The 19,090-nt window shown below is 45.4% G+C and overlaps 1 protein-coding gene across 11 annotated transcripts in view; it reads right to left on the reverse strand.

The window, feature by feature from the left end:
* The window catches only part of ADCK1 (aarF domain containing kinase 1), an 88,716-nt gene that overhangs the window by 51,396 nt on the left and 18,230 nt on the right, over positions 1-19,090 (reverse strand). For 7 of the 11 annotated variants that reach the window (XM_064512246.1, XM_064512243.1, XM_064512241.1 and 4 more), the window contains one exon: positions 4,546-4,749. The exons of 3 other annotated variants lie outside the window; for them this stretch is intronic. In XM_064512246.1, the coding sequence (XP_064368316.1) occupies positions 4,546-4,749 (204 nt within the window). Of the gene's footprint in view, positions 1-4,545; positions 4,750-7,712; positions 7,805-19,090 lie in introns of those variants that run through there. One more of the 11 variants, XM_064512247.1, reaches the window with a different exon arrangement.

Below are 19,090 nucleotides of genomic sequence, written 5' to 3' on the forward strand. Positions count from 1 at the left end.
AAAGCCCCTGCCTGGGACTGTGCTGACTTCACAGGGATGCTAATGTTATCTTTGCCCTGCTCCCAACCGCACAACTTCAGACAGACCCCAGGAGCAGAGACCAGAGGACAACCCTTACAACCTGCCAGAGAGGAGCAAAGATGGAGGGACTGGGAGATTTCCAAAAGCACAATGGTGAGAGAAGGAAGGGGAGGGAATGGCTCCCACCAGGAGAAATTACCTCTGAGATAACTAAAAGCCTGGGTAGAGGATGGAAGATGCAAATACACAATGGGGATAATGAGGAGTCTTGGTGAAAAGGTCAGAAAGATGATTAGAAAAATGCTGGCATCAGAGGACTAGAAGCTGATGAGAAATGGGCTCTGGAAAGTGATGTCTTGCTGTGCATGGGAAAGGCATTACAGTGGTGCTGAGTTGGTAGAGCTACACTGTGGCCTACTGGGATGTGCAGTATGACCAGATGGATGATTGCAAACCAGGAGGTATGTCAGGACTACAAAGAGGTACAATAGTGTGTTGCGGTAGACAGGTGTATGCAGTGAAGCCAGAAGTCACAGTATCTAAACTCATTATCACTGCACTGTAGAAGAGACGTAAGATCCACAGAGCCATATTAGGGACTGCACTGGACAGCACTGGAGCCAAACAACAGAAAGACACCAAGGATATTTGGAAGAGCAAAGCTATAAAAGCTGCCAACTCATTCTGCAGCTGCTTGGTCCTACAAGGAGAGAAGCTTTGGAATGACTGTGATCAGAGCAGAGCAAAGTAGATGTACTTTCAGCAGTGAGTGTCTCAATAGTCTGATCAGTCTTAGCAACAAGTGATTAGCTCCTCTGAGCACTTTGTCCATGAAAATCACACAAAGACCTACAGAGAGCCTCTTCCACAGACCATTGAAGGGCTGTCAGAATGGATCTGGCTGAACTCAGATGCCCTGGGTTCTGCACCTTCGGTCTGGGACCAAACTGGTATCACCTCCCTGACATCCTTGCATCCCAAAGCCACGAGCCAACCTCTCCTAAAAAGCCTGCCAAGAGGGAGGAAGTGCCCTTAATCCCAATGCTGCCAAAACAGCTCCTTGACCATTTCTAGCTTCCAAGAGCAACAATTTTGCATTTTTAAGGTGAAGCCACTCTTGAAGATTCCCCTTCCAGAGCCTCTCACCACTCTCCCTAAATGTCTGGTTTCCACATTTACCAGAAGTTGCCTGGCTCTGCTCTTGCATGTACCTTGTTGAGTTACAGAGCTTAACCAGCTATTTTTCCCTATGTCATTAATAGCCATGCAGAGAAAAGGATAATTGTTGGGCAGGAACATATCCATTTCTCATTCATTTTCAACAGCCAGCACTTTTTTTTTTTTTTTTTTTTTTTTTAACTTGCAGAACTTTGTTCAAGCAATGAAGAGAAAAGAGGTAAGTGAGATGGTTTCATTCACAACTCATCAGCCATTCTTGTGCACGCACCTTTTCCCAGTTGATCCAAGGGATCCATCCAGACTATCTCCATCGTCTCCCCAAAAGATTCTTGCTCTATGATCTTACTGGTGAGCATTTCCAAGAGTCATTGTAAAGGTTTCTTTGTGCAGTCCCTCCCACCATTACTACTCATGTTGTCATGAGAATCCCTCTCCCCTACCCTCTTGCTTACAATACTCAAGAGAATTATCATCTTCCACCGTCACTCAGCCAACCCACTGTGGCTGAGATTAGGAAAACAGCATCCGCTCACCACACCTACACTGGGGACCACTGATTATTCCTATCCTGACAACCCCTGATAGGTACACATGGATATTGCCCTAGATTGAAAATGGGGTTCAACAGGGCAACCGAATAGTCAGCTGGTATTATGCTTCTCCTTCTGTGCTGGATCAGCAAAACAGGCCATTTGTCATTAAATCAGCCCATTAGCTCATGCGACAGAGCTAAATGCTGCAGCTTGTAGTCTCTAGCCATGCTGCTGGCCTGGAGTGAGCATTCCTCCACCAGCAGGTGCTGTGCAAGCCTACATGGTGACAACAGAGCAGTGTCGAACTGCTGCGTGCTTCACAAGCACTCTGTCTTGGCTCAAAGATCAGTCCCATCAGCACGCTCTCCATTTAGGCCAGTTTTCCCATAAAACCCTCCCCATTTGTCAAACTCCAAGCCCCTGATAAGATTTTCAGGAGGAGGTCACATCAGGAGACAGACTCTTTCTAATTGACTAAGATACAATGGTCCTATACATTTATAGGCTTTTTCAATCTTAAAGTGCTTTTGCAAGTTCCTGCTTCATTTGCCAGTTTGTCAAATTCCTCCCTAGAAAAATCTGTATTTCCCAGTTATTATTTTCCCTCTAGGGTCTGCACTTGTCCAAACTGTATATAATTTTTTTTTTATTGCCTATACTTGAGACTCATCTGAGAGGCGTGCTCCTGTGCCTGTTAGAGGTGACAAAAGTCCTACCACTGAATTTGAAAGCAGCAGGGTCAGGCTTTGGTCCCCCAGGAAGATTCCCTCAGTGTCATTTTCTCCTTTTTGAATTCACCTGCAAGTTCCCAGGTGTCATGCTGGCCCCACGGGAGAAGGTTTCAGGATCCCTCTCTGCATTCCCCACTGCTCTGACACTCCACCTTGCCCCTTCTTCCATCTATATTTCAGCTCAGTTTGTTGTATTTAAAATGTAATGAGGACATAGCTACACTGGAATTAAATTTGTTCCTGAAGTAACTCCAGTAAATCCTCTGAGCTCCAGCAAAGACAAATTTGGTGCATTAAGTTTTCCCAGCCCCTTCTTGTTTTTAAATGCCTTGATTTGTTCCTCTGATACCTCTGGTTTTAATACTGCCCAACTTCACCAGTTCCTTTAATTTTTTTTGTCCATCTCATGCTCTTCACTTCTTTCTTTTTTACCACTGCTTTCTTCCTCTCATTAGCATTCCCTCTCTTTCTTCCCATTTCTGTCTTTTTCCCCTCTCTCTGTCTCTTTAAAATTAAATATCACCCAGCACTGCCCATGTGGGTGAAATGAATGCTAAGAGGGAAGGCTGCTGCAGAGACTGGATTCGAGCTACCTCACTGCAAATCAATGAGGCATGGAGGGCTTGTCTAGCTCCTGAAATACTGAGAGAAACCAGGGCGTCTCAGTGGCAGCTGAAAATACATTTGAGAGAAAAGAAGAGGGCCCATCTCTGAGCACCCTGCTCAGTCACAGAGAGGAATCGCACAAACTGAGCCAGAGGTGGCTGCTTTTGTGATTTAATGGGGGCTAACCTCAGGATGGCTCCCACAGAGGGTGGGCTGCTGCATGGAGCCCTGCAGAGCAGCAGGGGTTCACAGGCAGCACACAGCCTACCCTGCTCCATCTAGCCACTGAGCTATGAAACACAGCTGGTACCAGCTGTGCTACAAGCCTGCAGCACCCAGAGGGAGCGTCTTACTCTCACACAGGCAATGAGAAGGCAGGTCAGGGGCTGATGTTAACTGTGCCATTAAACTGAGGGGAAATATTCATTGTCATTCCTGACCAGGTAATATTTAGGCCCTACAACTACACCTAGGCAGACCCACTCCATCCAAATCTGTCCATAATGTACTGAACAGGTCCAAATACTTCACTTACTCGCCCTGTGTCCTACTGTACCACCTCCCCACACCGTCAGACAGCCAGGAACACCCCAAACCAGCTCCCTACACCTCTTTAAATGAACAGATGCACATGTATACACTGCTTCCCTTCTTCAACCTCCCGTCTTCCCCCCCCCGCCTTTTTTTGCAATTGCCTTTGCACACTGGTGCCTCCTCCCTCCCTCTCACTATGTCAGCTGTGACCCTTGAAATGCCTCTCCTCGGCCTAGGGCAGGCGTGCAAGGGGAGCTCTCCTCAAAAGGCACAAGATGCAAAGTAGCAGGATACGCTTTCTAAACACCGTGATTCTTACAGCTAATGAACACAGGCACCCCCCTCCTCTGATCTCAGTGCTGTGGGCTGCTGAGGGTTAACTGCGACACAGCCTCTTTGGCTTCCCTGTTACCTGACTGCAAGCTCCAAAAGTGATTTATGCTGTTATTAAAGCGATTTATTTATTTTTTTCTTTGGGGGTTAATTAGGGGCTTGAAAAAGTAAAGGGCTGTCAGTGCTGGCTGGAATTGGTCTAGTACAGCCAGGGGAGAGTAGTGTCCCCTCACACAGTTCTCCCAGAGCATCCGAGTCCTGAACAGCACCCCTCTCAGTGCGGCCCATGGCCCTCCATCCTGACCTCCAGCAACCCTGTTAGTCTGGGCACAAGCTCCCGGGCATGCTGCTCTGCTGAGGCCTGTCATTTCCACCTGGCAGTCCTCACTGTATTATTCCTCTATTATTTTCTCCTTTCCTAAACTTGCCAGCAATGCCCACCAATAGGCAGGGAAAATTTGCATGGCATTCTCGTAGAGGCAAAGAGGAGACATCTCTCCTTGACATCTCTTGCAGCTGAGGATCACCAGGCACCTCCTTGCTGCTATTTTCCTTCCTCCAGCTGCACATGGCTCACTGAGACCTAAGAAGCCAACAGCCACTCCTACCTCTTTGCCCAGATCCTCACGGATGACTTGCTCAATCTCCTGCCTGGTGCTCTGTGGGGCTTGGCTATGCAGCACTTTGAGGGTGCGGGTGTACTCCTCAGGCAGCAGGTAGTCGAGCGCTCCCAGGTGCTGCCCCACCTTGATGAAGGTGCCTCGGTTAGCGCAGCACAGCTCCCGGAGGCGCTCAGCAGAGCGCAGGTGTACCTGCAGAGAGACCACAACATCAGCCAAGCCTTGTTGCTGCCTATTAGATGTGTTACATGCATACGCATGTGTGTCCCTTTTATTCCCTCAATATTTAAGCACACCAGGGATTTCCTTGATTGGTTTTGGCCATCATGATCTAATGCATCAGCTAAGCACGAGGATTCTGGCTTGATTCAGAAGGGGTTGAACCAGATCAGGACAAGATGCTCCACAGTAAAAGGGACTCCCAGACTTATTTGCACATGTATCATAATCAGTGGCAGTACACTAGTTTTTGGCTCTGTCCTGTGACACATCCTTGCAGAGAACAACATGTCCATCCATAGCGCAGCATTGGTTTGTCACTATGATCTACTGCTACAACACAGAATTTGGGACTCCTTTGTCAAAAGGTAAAAGTCAGGACCATGACTACATATGTCAGACTCTCAGTGCATGGGATTAAAGTGGAAAAAAAACCCCAACAGATACTAGCTCAGAGAGTCTGTTAAAAATATAGAATTAAAAAAATATATCAAAGCTATCTGGCAGTGTGGAAAAACAGTAGGTGGGCAGTCCGTCATCCTCCTCATCTCATTCCAATGCACCACCAGGAGAAATTATACCTTCCTGTCCAGCCAGGTCTTGGTTTGACTCCTCACACTGTCAATAAAGCTCACTATGACAGTGGTTCTAGAAGCTAGGAGTTAGGAGACTCAATAGCTTTGTTCACACTGGCCAAAGAGCAGCCACCAAATGACAAAGCCTATTGTCAAACACTTGCAGTCCTGGATTTCAGCTCCTGAAGATCATTCTGTGTCTCAAGAACAGATCAGCTGCTATATCCTTTAGTGACAATGATTTATTCTGCCTTTATTACTCTCACTATGAAAGCCTCCTGCCAAGGACATGGTTATACTCAATATTCTTTGATAAACTTCAGATAACTTTATCCTGGTACATTAATAAAACCTAAGCAAATCAATTGCAAAAAACAACTCTGCACCCATCACCTGGTAATGCCTGATACCTATGTGAATGGAGGCTGCTAGTTCCTCTAGCTTCTGTGTAAAAAGTTAGTGAAGGTCAAATTCTGTTTGCAGACCTCATCAGCCCAGGAGACATTGAGGTCCTGTGGTGATGGACACCACCTGAAGCCTTGAAGTACACAGCAGACAGGAACGACGAAACAAATACGTATGAACACACAAACATATACACACGTACAACTTCTTGGCTATCTATGCCCTCTGCATGAGGCAGCATAGCATCATATCACGGGACAGGGTGCGTATATCCCACTTGGAAACGTGTCAGGGGACAGGCTGGGTGCAGAGCTGCAGCACATGAAGTACAGGCCTAAGGGAGTGTGAGGAGAAAGCCTAATGTGCGAGTCTTACACTCAGTATGTGAGACTTGACACACTCATGCACGCACATGCACATACAGTCTCTCTCTCTCTCCACCCTCCCCCCCAGATGCAAGTGCCAAGGCAAGTGTAACTCACATCAGCAGAGCAAGCTTATCCCAAAACAGAGGGGCACGCAACTCACATTGCCTGCTCCGAAGCACTCTCAGGTGCATAGTGCCCACAGTGCCCCTGAGCACTCCCTGAAGTCTCCTGGATTACTGTGCTGCATTTCACACAGCTGCTTTAAAGCTTCTGCTGTAACAAGCAGGCCCCTGCCCAGCCGGTTCCCCTGCGTGTGGGCAGGGCAAAAGCAGGCCAAAAGGGGATGAGGAAAGGAAAGCGTGAAAGGGGACAAGAGAGCAAGAAATGCAGGGAAGGAGTAACGGGATGAAAGAGAAAGGCAAAGGCAGGGAGGGAGCCAAAGCAGCTGGGCAGTTTGTCACAGTGCAGGGAGTTAAGCCCATTAGAGGGAAACAGCTTTATGCAGCTCCAGTAATTGCCCTCCACTCTCTGCCTCCAGCAGTGCAGAAAACCCACTGTTGGCAGTGAAGGGGAAGCTGTAGCCGTGGTGGCCCGGCCTCCCTGGAGGTGGCAGGCTGGGTGCAGCTGCCTGCCCTGGGTGCAGGCAGGAAACAGTGCCAGGGCCGGCTCCTTGCAGATGCACTCCAGAAACTCCCATGCTGAGCAGGGGCCAGCGCAGCGCCTTGCCACCTCCCACAGACACAGCAGGAGCCCAGGAGAGGCCCCAGGCTGCTGCATGGCTCAGGGCAGAGCACCAGCAGTCCTGAGGCTGTAACACGGTGCTGGGCATCACCCAGCTCAGGTTGGAGGTGCTGGCACCAAAGCATTCACCTGCCCCACAGCGATCACCCAGAGGATCAGCTGGCAAATGACCCGGAACAGCCAGCAAGATGGAAAACTTAAGTAGCTGAAAATGCAACTGGATGTAGACACACTTGGCTGAGGGTGTATTTTCATGCCTGTCACTGCTGTGAAGGATGCAGAGAGGGCCCCTCACTCCTCTAGCATGAGGAGAGAGGATATTTAAGCCACTCAAACTTCCCCATCCTGTAGAGAACCCAGATTGCCCCATGGACACAGCAGTCCCCACCGAGAAAGAGGAGGGCACTCCTTACAGAGGGCTCCAGAAATAAAGAAGAGCAAGAACTTCACAGAACTCAGAGGTTCAGAGGTAGCACTTGTTTTCCTAATATACAACCTTCTCCTGATCACAGGCAAAGTAAGAGTGTTATGCTCCCCCTACAGTGTCCAATACTGTTGACCCACATGTTCCTGTCCTATGTCCAAGAAACTGCAGGGTAAATGGAAATCTCCCAGAACGGCTCAGAGCTTTTCTCCAAGAAATCTCACAAGATACTGCTCTTTGTAGAACAAGCAATACACTGTGGATTCTTACTCTTATCAGGGAGAAGAGCTGAGAACAGCAGCTAGTTAGACATGAACATGCTTGTATGCAGCATGCCCACAAGCACACTGCCAGGAAAGGAAACATTTCACATACAGGGGATTACCAAGCCCTTGAGAGGTAACTTGGATTACAAATGCCTACCTGTCTGCACATGTATATGGTTCCTTCCCCACTTCATATCGGCTTCTCTTTCTCTCTCACCCCCTGCCCAGTTTCAGCAGGATACATTCTCCATTGGCCCACAGCAGGGCTGTCAGACCCATGTGGTTTGCCAAAATCCTAGGTAGACTGAAATTAACTTTGATTATTAAAGTTGTTTCATATGGGCCCTAGTAAAAGAAATAACTTTCAGGTGTGGAGAGCAGGCACCTCCAGGACGAAGCACTCAGCAAGCAGAGGTGCAGGGATGGTTTTTAATTTATCCTTGATATACAAGCAGATCTGGCTTCTCAAGTATTTTAAATGCTTTTGAAAGAGTCTTTACTCACAGAGACCTTGGCAAAGAGCTGCTCTTCAGAGCATCAAACATCCAGGTGTCAGCAATGGGGCTGATGTTAATCTGGTCTTAAAAATAAAGAAATTAATTTAGAAGAAACTAAGCAGCTAAGGTAAAATATACTGGTACAAACTTGAGTATCTGGGGACAGATTCTGTAAAAGGGCTCTGGAACACCCCTAAAGACAACAAGGTGAAATGGTGAAAGCAATTCCTCAAATGAAAAGTCCTTCAGAAAAGTCATTCCAACCCTGAGGGGCATACTCATAGCTGGCAAAACGTGAAATGAGGATTAGGAATGCAGAGAGAAAATTTGAAATGCAATTAGTCTAAAACATAACAAGCAAGTCACCAGAAATTCCTGGTGATGACTGCAGTCTCCAGGAACATTGTAAACACAGATACCTTACAAAGGGCACCAGGCTGGATTTCATCGTGGGCACAGGGCTAGAACGGCACCCTAGTGCTGTCAAGCATGCTCACACAGGTGAGCAGGAACAGCTCCGTGCCACCTGGCTGCCTGCTAATGTTTCACCTGTGCCCAACCTGAGCATGAGAAGGGAAACGCCTGCTCAAGCAGCAGGTGATTTCCTGCATGGGGCAGGATGCTGAGGAGAAGTCTACCCTAGGCCTGCTCCTCACTCACAGCTACAAAAGGGAAACGCTCTCCAAGACGGGATCTCAAAAATGATGTTCCCAGAAACAACCTTGAAGACTTTAATCATATAAAATCTACAGATGAATTTAAAAAGTGGCTGAGATGCTAATAATTATAATAAAAAAGGGGTTGCGCATTAAAACTGTTAGCTTCCAGTGAACTGAGGGGGAACAAATGCTGCCCTGTCTTTTAAAAGAAGTCTAGAATCATAGTCCTGTTAGCTTTTATCCTATATCAACTAAATTACTTGAGACAATAATTACAGAGAATACTAAAATCATCTAGCTAAATGTCATATGACTGAAAAAAAGCCAAGAGGAATTTTGAGAGGAAAAAAAAAATCATTCTTCTCCAGTCCACTAAAATTCTCTGAGCATGTTAACACAAGAGTCAATAAAAGAGAAAGGGGAAAGATTTATTTGGACTTTCAAGTGGCTTTCAATAAATTCCCTCACAAAAAGTGAAAAGAAAACTCCGCCCTTATTGGACAAGATGCAAGGACACTCTTTCAAATCATGTGTTTGTTTTACCCCATTCTCCACTCAAAATGCCCTCTCTGCAACACCAAGCCCTGCACTACAGACAGTAGCAATGGCAGGGATCTCTAGTTAGGACAAGACTGTAATATTTAGTAATGTTTTTACCACAGCTTCATTTCAACATTCTCTGAGCAGGTTTAGACAAGGTGATACTGTAGGAGCTGTCTACATTAGCACCTGCAATGTCATTATTTCCAGCAAGTCTGAACTAGTACTAGAAACACTGAGAAATGTGATGAAAAGAGAAAGAGGTACAGGCAGCACCCACAAGGCAGGAGGGGCTCTGTAAGATAGATGGGTTGCCCTGCATCACTGTCAAAAGTTAACAGTGGAGTGACCCATTACACCCATTCTAATATCAAGGTTTAATTTCCCTGCTAGAGATCTGGCAAAGGAGAGAACTGCACAATGACAAAACTTCCAGGAAATGCAATAGAAATTACTCACCACTATGGAAAAATATGCCCTGCCAAGCCCCTACCAAAGACAGACACACAATCAATAGACTGGCAGATCACCCTGAGCATAAACAGCCACAAGGTTACACACGTTGGAAGGAACAATTTGTCCTGGCCGCACACACCAATGGGCTCTAAATTAACTGTAACCACCCAACAGGAGCATCATGTTGTTGTGGATGGCGCAGTGAAGGCACCTGCTCAATGCAAAATGGGGGTCAAAAAAACCCAAACAAGCTGTTTGACTCTTAAGAAAGGGAGAGAGAACAACGTTAAAATACCAAATCATAATATCAAAACATCAACATCAAAATGCCATTGTATAAACTGACAGCACAACTTCACCTTGGATAGTGTGTTTGGTTCTGGACATCCTATCACAAAAAAGGAGAAATAAAAAAAGTCTAGAGAGGTTCAGGAAAAGAAATGGTTGTGGGCTTGAAAGGAGCCCATGAGAAAAAGAGATTTGAAATGTCAGAGGACTGTTTAGATTAGAGAGAGTTGATGCATAAGAGGGAATTGTATGAAATAATAAAAAAGCAAATCTCCCATTCCTATTCCCAGCTCTCACAAAAGAGCAAATAATAGGGCATTCCACAAAGCAACAACCCTTTAACTTTTTTTACATCCTATTTTACACAGTACAGCATTAACCAGTGGCACTCACTGTCAGAGGATATAAAAGCCAAGAGCTTAATGATATTCAGAAAGGCTTTAGACATTTATGATAAAACAACCATACCTGATTTTATACGGAGCTTTTCATCTCTAAAAGTGCTTTTACACAGTTCTTTACAAAACTCAGTATCGCGATCCCATTTTACAGACTCATAAGAACATTACATGTAATAAAATGTCTAAAAGGCTTTAAACACTCTTCTTCAAGGCATCAAGACGAAAATTACCGTATTGATCGGCCACAGTAAGAGACAGGCAGGGTGCGCTGATGTTCCCACCATCATTAAAATCTCTAAAGAAACTATTTGGTGTATCCAGCTTCTATATTGCAGGTTAAATCACTCACAAGAAATACAGTCAAGGGAGATGTTTCCCTAGGTCAAACTGGCAGAGACTATCAGGGGTCTGGTCTTCTGCTGGGATTCAATCTGCTTCCAAGAATCTTCTTTATTTACTAAATTCCCTGCAATTGCAAGGGCTTGGGATATTGGCGATGACTGTGACCTCTTCCTTTCTTCCTCTGGCATGTCAGAGTTGCAACCCTTGCTGTTCTATCTCAAGGCTTTAGGATGTTAGGAAATACCTTGTGGCACAGGGTGCGTGGGGGTGTCCCAGGCAGAAAATCTGCCAGGTGTCCAGCAGGAGACAGCTACTCCATAACTGCCTCCAGTAACTGGAGACTGGACTGGAATAGTGAGGCTTCCCCTTGGACTCCAGTGTCCCAGTGCAGAGAGCGGGAAGAGAGGACGTCATCACATCTCTGTGGTAGGTATCCCCAAGATATGACAAGTGGGTGAGGGAGAAAAGACACGTCAGAGATGACAGGAAAGGAATCTGGCCACAAGCCTTTTCTCTTCCACACATGATGATGGCAGGGCTGTACACACATGACTGGTAAAACTACAGTGCTGCTTTAGATGATCTGGGACAGCACAAACTAGAAAGCAATGAAAGGAAGTCCACCTCAATTGAACACGGAGAGACTGAAATCAGGTGCCATGCTAAAGACCTGTAAAGATGTTTAGGGAGGATATAGCTACTGGTGAAGTGAATAGGGTACTTAGGTGCTTTAAAAACAGCAATAGAAAACCCAGAACCCATTACAATGACAGCGTAGTTGCGTCCAAGGGGCTGTTATCTCCTCTTTCAACAAGTCTGAATAAGTATACAGTTAATATAAACTACTATAGCCTTCACTAACACTGTCAGCCTGGAGATGAAAGTGACTGGCAGCAGGGATGCTGCAGGGAAACACACAACTCTAATGGAATTCTTATTGCCTCCTTTTCATGCTGTCTTTCCTGCTTACCTTTTACAAAAGCTCGTTCCAATGCATGTCAGACATTTCCCATTCAAATGCTTCCCTGTACTAATATTAACTGATCGTACTGCTGATCACAGGCTAAGCACACATCTTTGGAATGAGAATAACTCCCGGTGCAATGCACCCCACAATCTAATAATTCATTATTTGTGTAACCTGAGCATAACTTTCCTAAAGACTTATCTCCTCTGTAGATCTGTGCCTGCCCATATTGAACCAGGGCATTCCATATGTTCCTACTTTGGCTGGTATATTCTGTGACCTTTTCAGACCTATACATTTTAGCTAGCTCCCCTCAGGGAAAACCCTGAGTAAAAAGGCATCCTCCTATTTCTCAGGAAACCAGTTTTGACTGCCTTAGCAGCTGCACTGGAGAGGAGCAAGCAATGTTGCTTGACCAGTACACAGAGCACCGGCAGCCACCTTGCTGAACTCTGCCCTTGCTGGCTGGTGCATGCACAGCCAGTACCGATAGTTTGCTCATGCTCCATCTTCATTTTGCTTCAAGCTCGGTCATTTGTGCTCTGATTATCTCTCATTACCGACGACCTTGCTGTAATGAGTTTTAATCTGCCTCGTATTAATTAGAAACATTTTCATTAGCCAGCTCAATTTTAGGTAAATAGCTAATAGAAGCAACTGAGCTGCAATTAGTTATCTGTGGGGCAGTTCAGGAGGAAAATCAGAAGAAGGGAACAGCTGTTTCCCCTCTGAACACCTCTGAGATATAATGCACTATTCTGTCCAGGTCTCCTTAGCAGGGAGAACAAGGAGCAATAGGAAGGAAGATAAGGGGAAAATAGCATATTGAAATAACTGGGATGTAGCACTTCTATGACTATGGCATTACCAACCCATTTTCTCCTACTAAAAGTTCCAGATCAAACTGCTGAATGTGTGAATTTGAGAGTCAAGGTGAGTCCTTCGCACCTACAGACATCATCTCCAGAGAGCAACATTCTGCTGTGTTGAAGGCTCAGCCAAAAAGGAGATGAATTTGGTGCTGCACACAGCAGGCCGAGCAGGCCCCTCATTCTTGAGGATTTGAAAGTAGAACCCAGAAACCAGGCCTCTCCTATAAGATCTTCTTTAGCCCCAGAAGGGGGGTCCCTTCTAGTCTGAATAACCTAACTAGCAGGGTATTATACACTGTGAGATGCTAACTTATTTTCAGTAGGTAGGTACAGGCACTCAGTACCATGCCATAGGACTTTTTAATAAGATTATTTAATACTTCTATAGCAAGTTTCATACATAGCTCTGAAAGTACTTCACAAAAGCAAACGCTCATTCTTTTTTGACCAGGAAAATAAACTGCAGAAGAGAGAAAGGATTTGCCTGGCTCCCCCAAGCCACACTAATGGCAGGACTGGGAATAAAAATCAAAGCCCCTGATTCTGTTCTCTTCACTAGATTGCCCTACCTGACACACATCCAAAGCAAAAACTCAAGCAAAAGTGAAAAATAGAAGGACATCTCTTAATGGTCAGGATCATCTTAGAGACATTTTTCGCTTCTAGCGAAATCTATGACTGTCTGTTTCAAATGTCCTTTGCTTTACAGTTAGAGATATCTGATGATTTACTATAAATACACACTGAAGTACCACTAGGGCAGGTATTGCCTCACTACAGATATTAAAGTCAAGCTTTGGAAGGTAAGAAAGGAAGTGAAATTTAAAACAGTAATATGTTCTAATGCTTCTTGGCAGTCTGGGAAACTTACACCCAAAATCTTGAGCTAGTTCATGGGAACCTGGGAGGGCAACAATGCAAAATGAAGGCTAGATTCCACTCCACATGCTAAATCAGACCTGTTATATCCCACGCATGAAGAGTGAGACTCACACACAGCTCCCTACTATCACTGTCATGGCTCTATCTCTTGTATTTGCAGTGCTGAGATAACCCCATTGCTGTTCAGTGACCCTTTGTGCTAGACTTAGCTGTTCTGCCAGAGCTGTGATCCATCCACCAAGGGTGTCTGACACACTGCTGGCCTCCAGGCCTGCAGAGGAGCTGCAGGGCTGAGCAGGAGCTGTGCCACATGCCAGGGCTCTGCCAGCAGGCTGTCTCCAGGCTTGCTCCTACTTCCATCCCCCAGATGGCCTTACATACTGGCATGTATCCCACCAGAAACGATGTGCCATGCAAATGCCCTGTTGTATGACTGCATATACTGGGACCCATACACTGACTGAAGAAAAGGTTGGGAGATCTGGTCAGGGCAAAAGCAAAGATGTCACAGCCACTGAGAGTCCAATGCTTCTGTTCAATTTTGTAACCTGTGGAGCTATTTTAAACATAGGAATGTGGAAAATCTGTACAGCTCAGTCCTGCTCCCTTGTCCACTGTCTGCTGAGGACACTGGGAACACCAGAATCTGAGGGCCCCACAATGCAAGGCGCTGGCCTAGGCCAAGTCCCTGTGATGGCAGAATTTGTCTTTTTACCTCCCTCTCAGCAAATTCTGTTCAGTTTCTTTTCTTCTTGGAAAGGAAAAGGAAGTGCTGTGTCCAGGACACAGCACAAAGGTGCAGTCCATTCTCTCTTAAAGCTGTTATCAGTCCAGAGGGAAGCCCTCTCAGGAAGAAGACAATACCTGTGACTACACAACAGATTCTTCACACCATCTTTGGTTTGAGACCAGGCACGCTGATGTAAATGGTACTTCCACATGAAGATGGGATAAGATCAGACCTGCATGAGAAGGAAGCACCAGACCTAGCGATAATCGTACACACAGACCTAGAGACCTGGGATGTTACAACTACTTGCACAGTGGGCAGGCTCACAAAACTGCCCTCAGTGCCCTGTTGTCCTTGTAGAGCTGAGACAAAGATCTGTCCTGTATTTCATTGCAGAGCATCCCTGGAGGATGAGAAGTCACTCAGCAGCATGGCTGCAGAAGACACACAGACATTTACAGAAGCCGCAGTGAAATTAGACACGTGTCTCAATCCATTGATCATAGTGCCTGCAGCTCCAGTTACAAGGCAGGTGAAATGATAATAAATTTGACACAGCATCCTCTCAAAATCTTGCTAATAAAATTAATTCAGCTCAGCTTGGATCAGACCATGAGGGACTGGAGCGAAAACAAGCTGAGGTTTTGCAAGGATACCATCTTAAATGGCCTTGTGTTTAGCTACAGCAGAGGGTCCCAGCCATCAGTGCTATTAAGCCCTGTTCTATTTGCTGTCTTCAGTCACTGTAAGGAAGAAGTTCAACTGAGATGTGTTACTTTCAGAGGTGCTCCCAAAACAGGAGCTTCTGTCACACTCTACAGAAACCATAGACTAAAGACTTAACAGCAAAAGATAATTTTGTGCAGCAAAAAGAACCTGAAGAGAAAACACTCCCCATACAGCTACATCCATGTAAGGAGACCCTGAGAAGGCAGTTGCTTGGGAAGGGAAGGCTGGTCCTGGACCATGGGGAGGGTGGGAGGAAGAGCTCACACAAGCCCACAGTGGGAATTGGCTGCCACTGAAACTCATACAGTTATGGCTACGCACAGGGAGGCTTCACATCAGGGAGAGGGGCGTAGAGATGCTCCCTTCACTGAAAAAAAGTCTTAAGTCTCAGATGGAGTAGAGGGAGCAAAACAAACAAGAAAGGGAACATTAGGAGCTGCTTCCAGGTGACTGAACCAGGATGGGATAAAGTGAGGAAGTTTCTTGATTCACCTTCAATAAATAAAACCAGATGGTGCCAAGAGGGATGACTTGGTAACACTTTCCAAGAGGACAGACACTGTAAAGGGGAAGGGAAACACAGGGTGTTACCAGAATTAGCAAAGAAGAAGGAGATGAGAGGAAATGAATATCAAGGAAATCTGTTCAGTGCTGAATATTCCTGGCCTTCAAAGCAAATTGAAGGAGCTCAGCAGCAGAGATGAAGATGCACACCTGGGAGCCACTTGCCTTAGTGTCTGTATCCCATCCTGCAATACATGGAGATGAAAGAGCCATGGAGTCCACAGGAACCACCAATGGACAGAAGATATACTGAAAGATATACTGACAGAGAGGCGAAGTTTATTGGGATGGATGTCCCAAGCACAGAAGGAAAGACAGAGAAAGCTCAGCTGAGTCTCATCTAATTCAGCAGCTGTGGGTCAGGACAGGATAGCTTCACACAGTCTGTTCTCCTGTGTGAGCATGCAAGGAAGAAGGAAGCACACAGGCAGGCGTTGTTGCTGGAGGGGAGAAATCGTCACATCCACTTTGTAGACGCCAAAGAATCTGGGCTGACATTTTTCTCTTCCCAACAGTCAAATCCCACCCTACCAGCTGCACGTCACAGCTGACCTCCAGTCAGGACCCATCTGAGTCAACGTCAGGTGATTAAGCCCTGCGACAGCAGCTTCTCCCTCTCATACATACATAACTTCTCTCCTGGCAGGTCACCCCAGTGGCCAGGAGAGCACAGCAAAAAGGCTCCCTCTGTTATAGCCACACAGATGGTTTCCAGCATTCAGCATGGTCACAGTACCCAGAAAGAAGAATTTCCATTGCAATCTCTCTGGAGAGCTCAGTAAAACACTCCTTACCAAACTGACAGAGGCAGATTCCTTTCCCCTTCTTTAATCTGAGAAGACTGACCTTCAAAGTACAGCCCTTTTCCCATAGGAACAGGGTGCCTGGAGAGGAGAGGGACAGCAACACAAGAAATACCTAGAAGTGATTAAGTTAGATTGACTAGGAAGTCAGGAGGGATAACAACCATGGGATTACACTGTCAATTCCACAAAACTACAGTGACTGTCATAGCACTAGGTCCAGTAGTAAGACAGTGGCAGGGTTACCAGTGCCAGTAAGTCATCGTCACTAGTAAAGCGCAATTCTACTTTAAAAAGTGCCTACGTAAAAAAAAAAAAAAAGGCCCCTTGTTACTCAGCAGATCTGTTACCCTCTGGGTATCAGAGTCAGAGCTGCTGACTTTAGTGAAAAAAAAATATTTATATAAGTTATTCCAGCTTTTTCCTCTGGTTAACACTGCACAGCTCAGCACTCAGAAAGGAAGCTGGAGTCTATTAGCATCCCAGCAATGACACCGCTATGGGAGACTGAGCTGGTGTCTCTTCTGATTCATGTACAATCAATACACTTGTTAAACTGCAATTAGAAGGTCAGATCCTTCTTCTCAGCCACTCCTTTGCTTTCAGGCTGAAAACAATAGGTTTGTGCAGGTGTCAGTGGAAGCAGAATCTGGAAACAATGGGCTTATGTGGGTGCCACTGAAGGCAGCACTGGGCCTACTGAATCTTTATGGCTGCTGGGAACACAAGCATCAGAGAGAACCTATGCTGGCTTTCAAGCTGCCAGTTAAAAATAGCAGAGACAGCAGTTAAAAAAAAATATTTAAGAATATTTGACATGGCATCACACTGAGATGAATAAAATGACATCCCAGGTGAGGCTGCATGTTGATTAGTCACCATCTAGAGCACATTACTTTGCTCCCACAATAGGCGGAAGGAATTACCCCCAACACTACTAAAGGTAATTGCCTTTGTCACAGATGGTATCACAACGAACTATACTGCATGCATTTTCCCTGCACTTGGCTGTGGCTCACCCAGGCTGTGAAAGGAATGAAATTGAGATCATCTGTGTATACACTTACATATTCAACATTTTGCCCTTTCCATTGCCAGTTGCTGAGTTTGCCCACTCATCTAAGAGATGAATGAGCATCCACAAGGCAGGGATGCTGCATTTGTAAATGTCAAACATATTATAAGAAACTAGAGTAAAATAGTCAGTAAAGCTGCTGGATGTCTTGTCTCATTCTAATTTCAAGAAAATGGAATGTCTTTCCACCTGCAGACTCATTGCCAGCTGTTATTTTACTTATAAGGAATGTGGTACAACATGAAATGTTATCATTGCATGGGGAGTTGGGCACACAGCCAACAAGAAAAGGCACAGAAAGCCTTCATCTTGAGGTTGCCTACCCCAACCAGGATCAAAGGACTAGTAAATACTGTATTTAACAGCAGTTCAACATAGGATATTATTAAATGGATTTCTGCTCCATTGCCTATGGAAGAATATCCCAACCCATTTCCTCCACCCTCCCACAGAAGGCACTAGATATAGCAGAAAATGCACTTTATCAGATGAAGGTCAGAGATGGATCTTTTTTGCTATAAGAGATGCTGATTGCTATTATCATCTGTGCAAGTACCCCAATGGGCAGGGTAAGAAAAGCTTGTTCTATCACTACCCAGTTACAACTTCTCTGTAGAGAAAACTGCCAATCTGACATGCTTGCCACAGTTTAAAAAACAAAAGAATCCATCTAAGAATCCAGAGGTTTTGGTCTGACTCTCACATGAGCAAAGGTCAATGTTACTTTGTCAAAATTGAGAGAATCTGGTGTAAGAAGGTAATGCTGGACAAGCAAAAGCAAGTGTAAATGCCAAAGGTAATACTGCAATGAAGACAACAGGCAAGAGACAATCTTCATCAACAGACTAGATCAAAGATAGCCAATTTCTAATGTCGGCTAGAAGGTAAATGGCAAGCTCAAGAAAAAAGGCCTATCACAAAGACAATAAGTACAAAAGCTGTCAGAAAAATAATGCTCCCAGGGAAAAACTGACAAAGATCCTCCAAAGAATCAGACCTTGCTGGCAAAATGCAACGCTATGGATAGTCTCAAAGACAAAACTTGCATGCCAGAAAGGACCATATAGAATTAGCAGTATACTAGATGGGTGTGAAGCAAAGGGATGAGAAGAAATCAGATGCTAGCAGTCTAAAAGTAATACTATCTATGACTTCTGGCCTCATGTATTCAATATTCAAGAATTTACATATCCCACACAGACCCCATGAAAAGGGATGAAATCACAGTGAAACAGGGACTTGATTGAAGAAGGCAGAGGAAGATGGAAAATGGGATAAATGCAGACTTGGTCTGATCTCTGGAAAAGAGTAGAGTTTACAGCTCTCTCAGTAAGGGGTCCATGGCATGAGTGGCCGTGCTTTGATTACCATTGAGGATTTGTTCCTTTCCAGGGCAGGAACAGAGCACTGTATGCACAAGCACATGGCCACAGGCATCAAAAAGAACAGACAAGAGAGGGGATGCTGGTCCCAACTAGAGAGATCCCCTGCCAAGTCACTGCTTCCTGCTGACTCTAGTGAGACTAACAGGAAGGCAAAGATGAGAACCTAAACAGGCCTCCTCCAGCAGGCCTCTAAAGTCTACATGATGCCTATTCTGGAGCCTAAAATAAGTCCCTTTTTAATCATGTGTTCATTATCACTTGAGATTCACTAGTACCCCATAGTAGTCAATCATCTGTGAGATATATATCTAATTGCTTCTTTGAAAGTACAATTACCAAGTCCTG

Source organism: Dromaius novaehollandiae, chromosome 5, assembly GCF_036370855.1.
Source record: "Dromaius novaehollandiae isolate bDroNov1 chromosome 5, bDroNov1.hap1, whole genome shotgun sequence".
Classification (NCBI taxonomy): Eukaryota; Metazoa; Chordata; class Aves; order Casuariiformes; family Dromaiidae; genus Dromaius; species Dromaius novaehollandiae.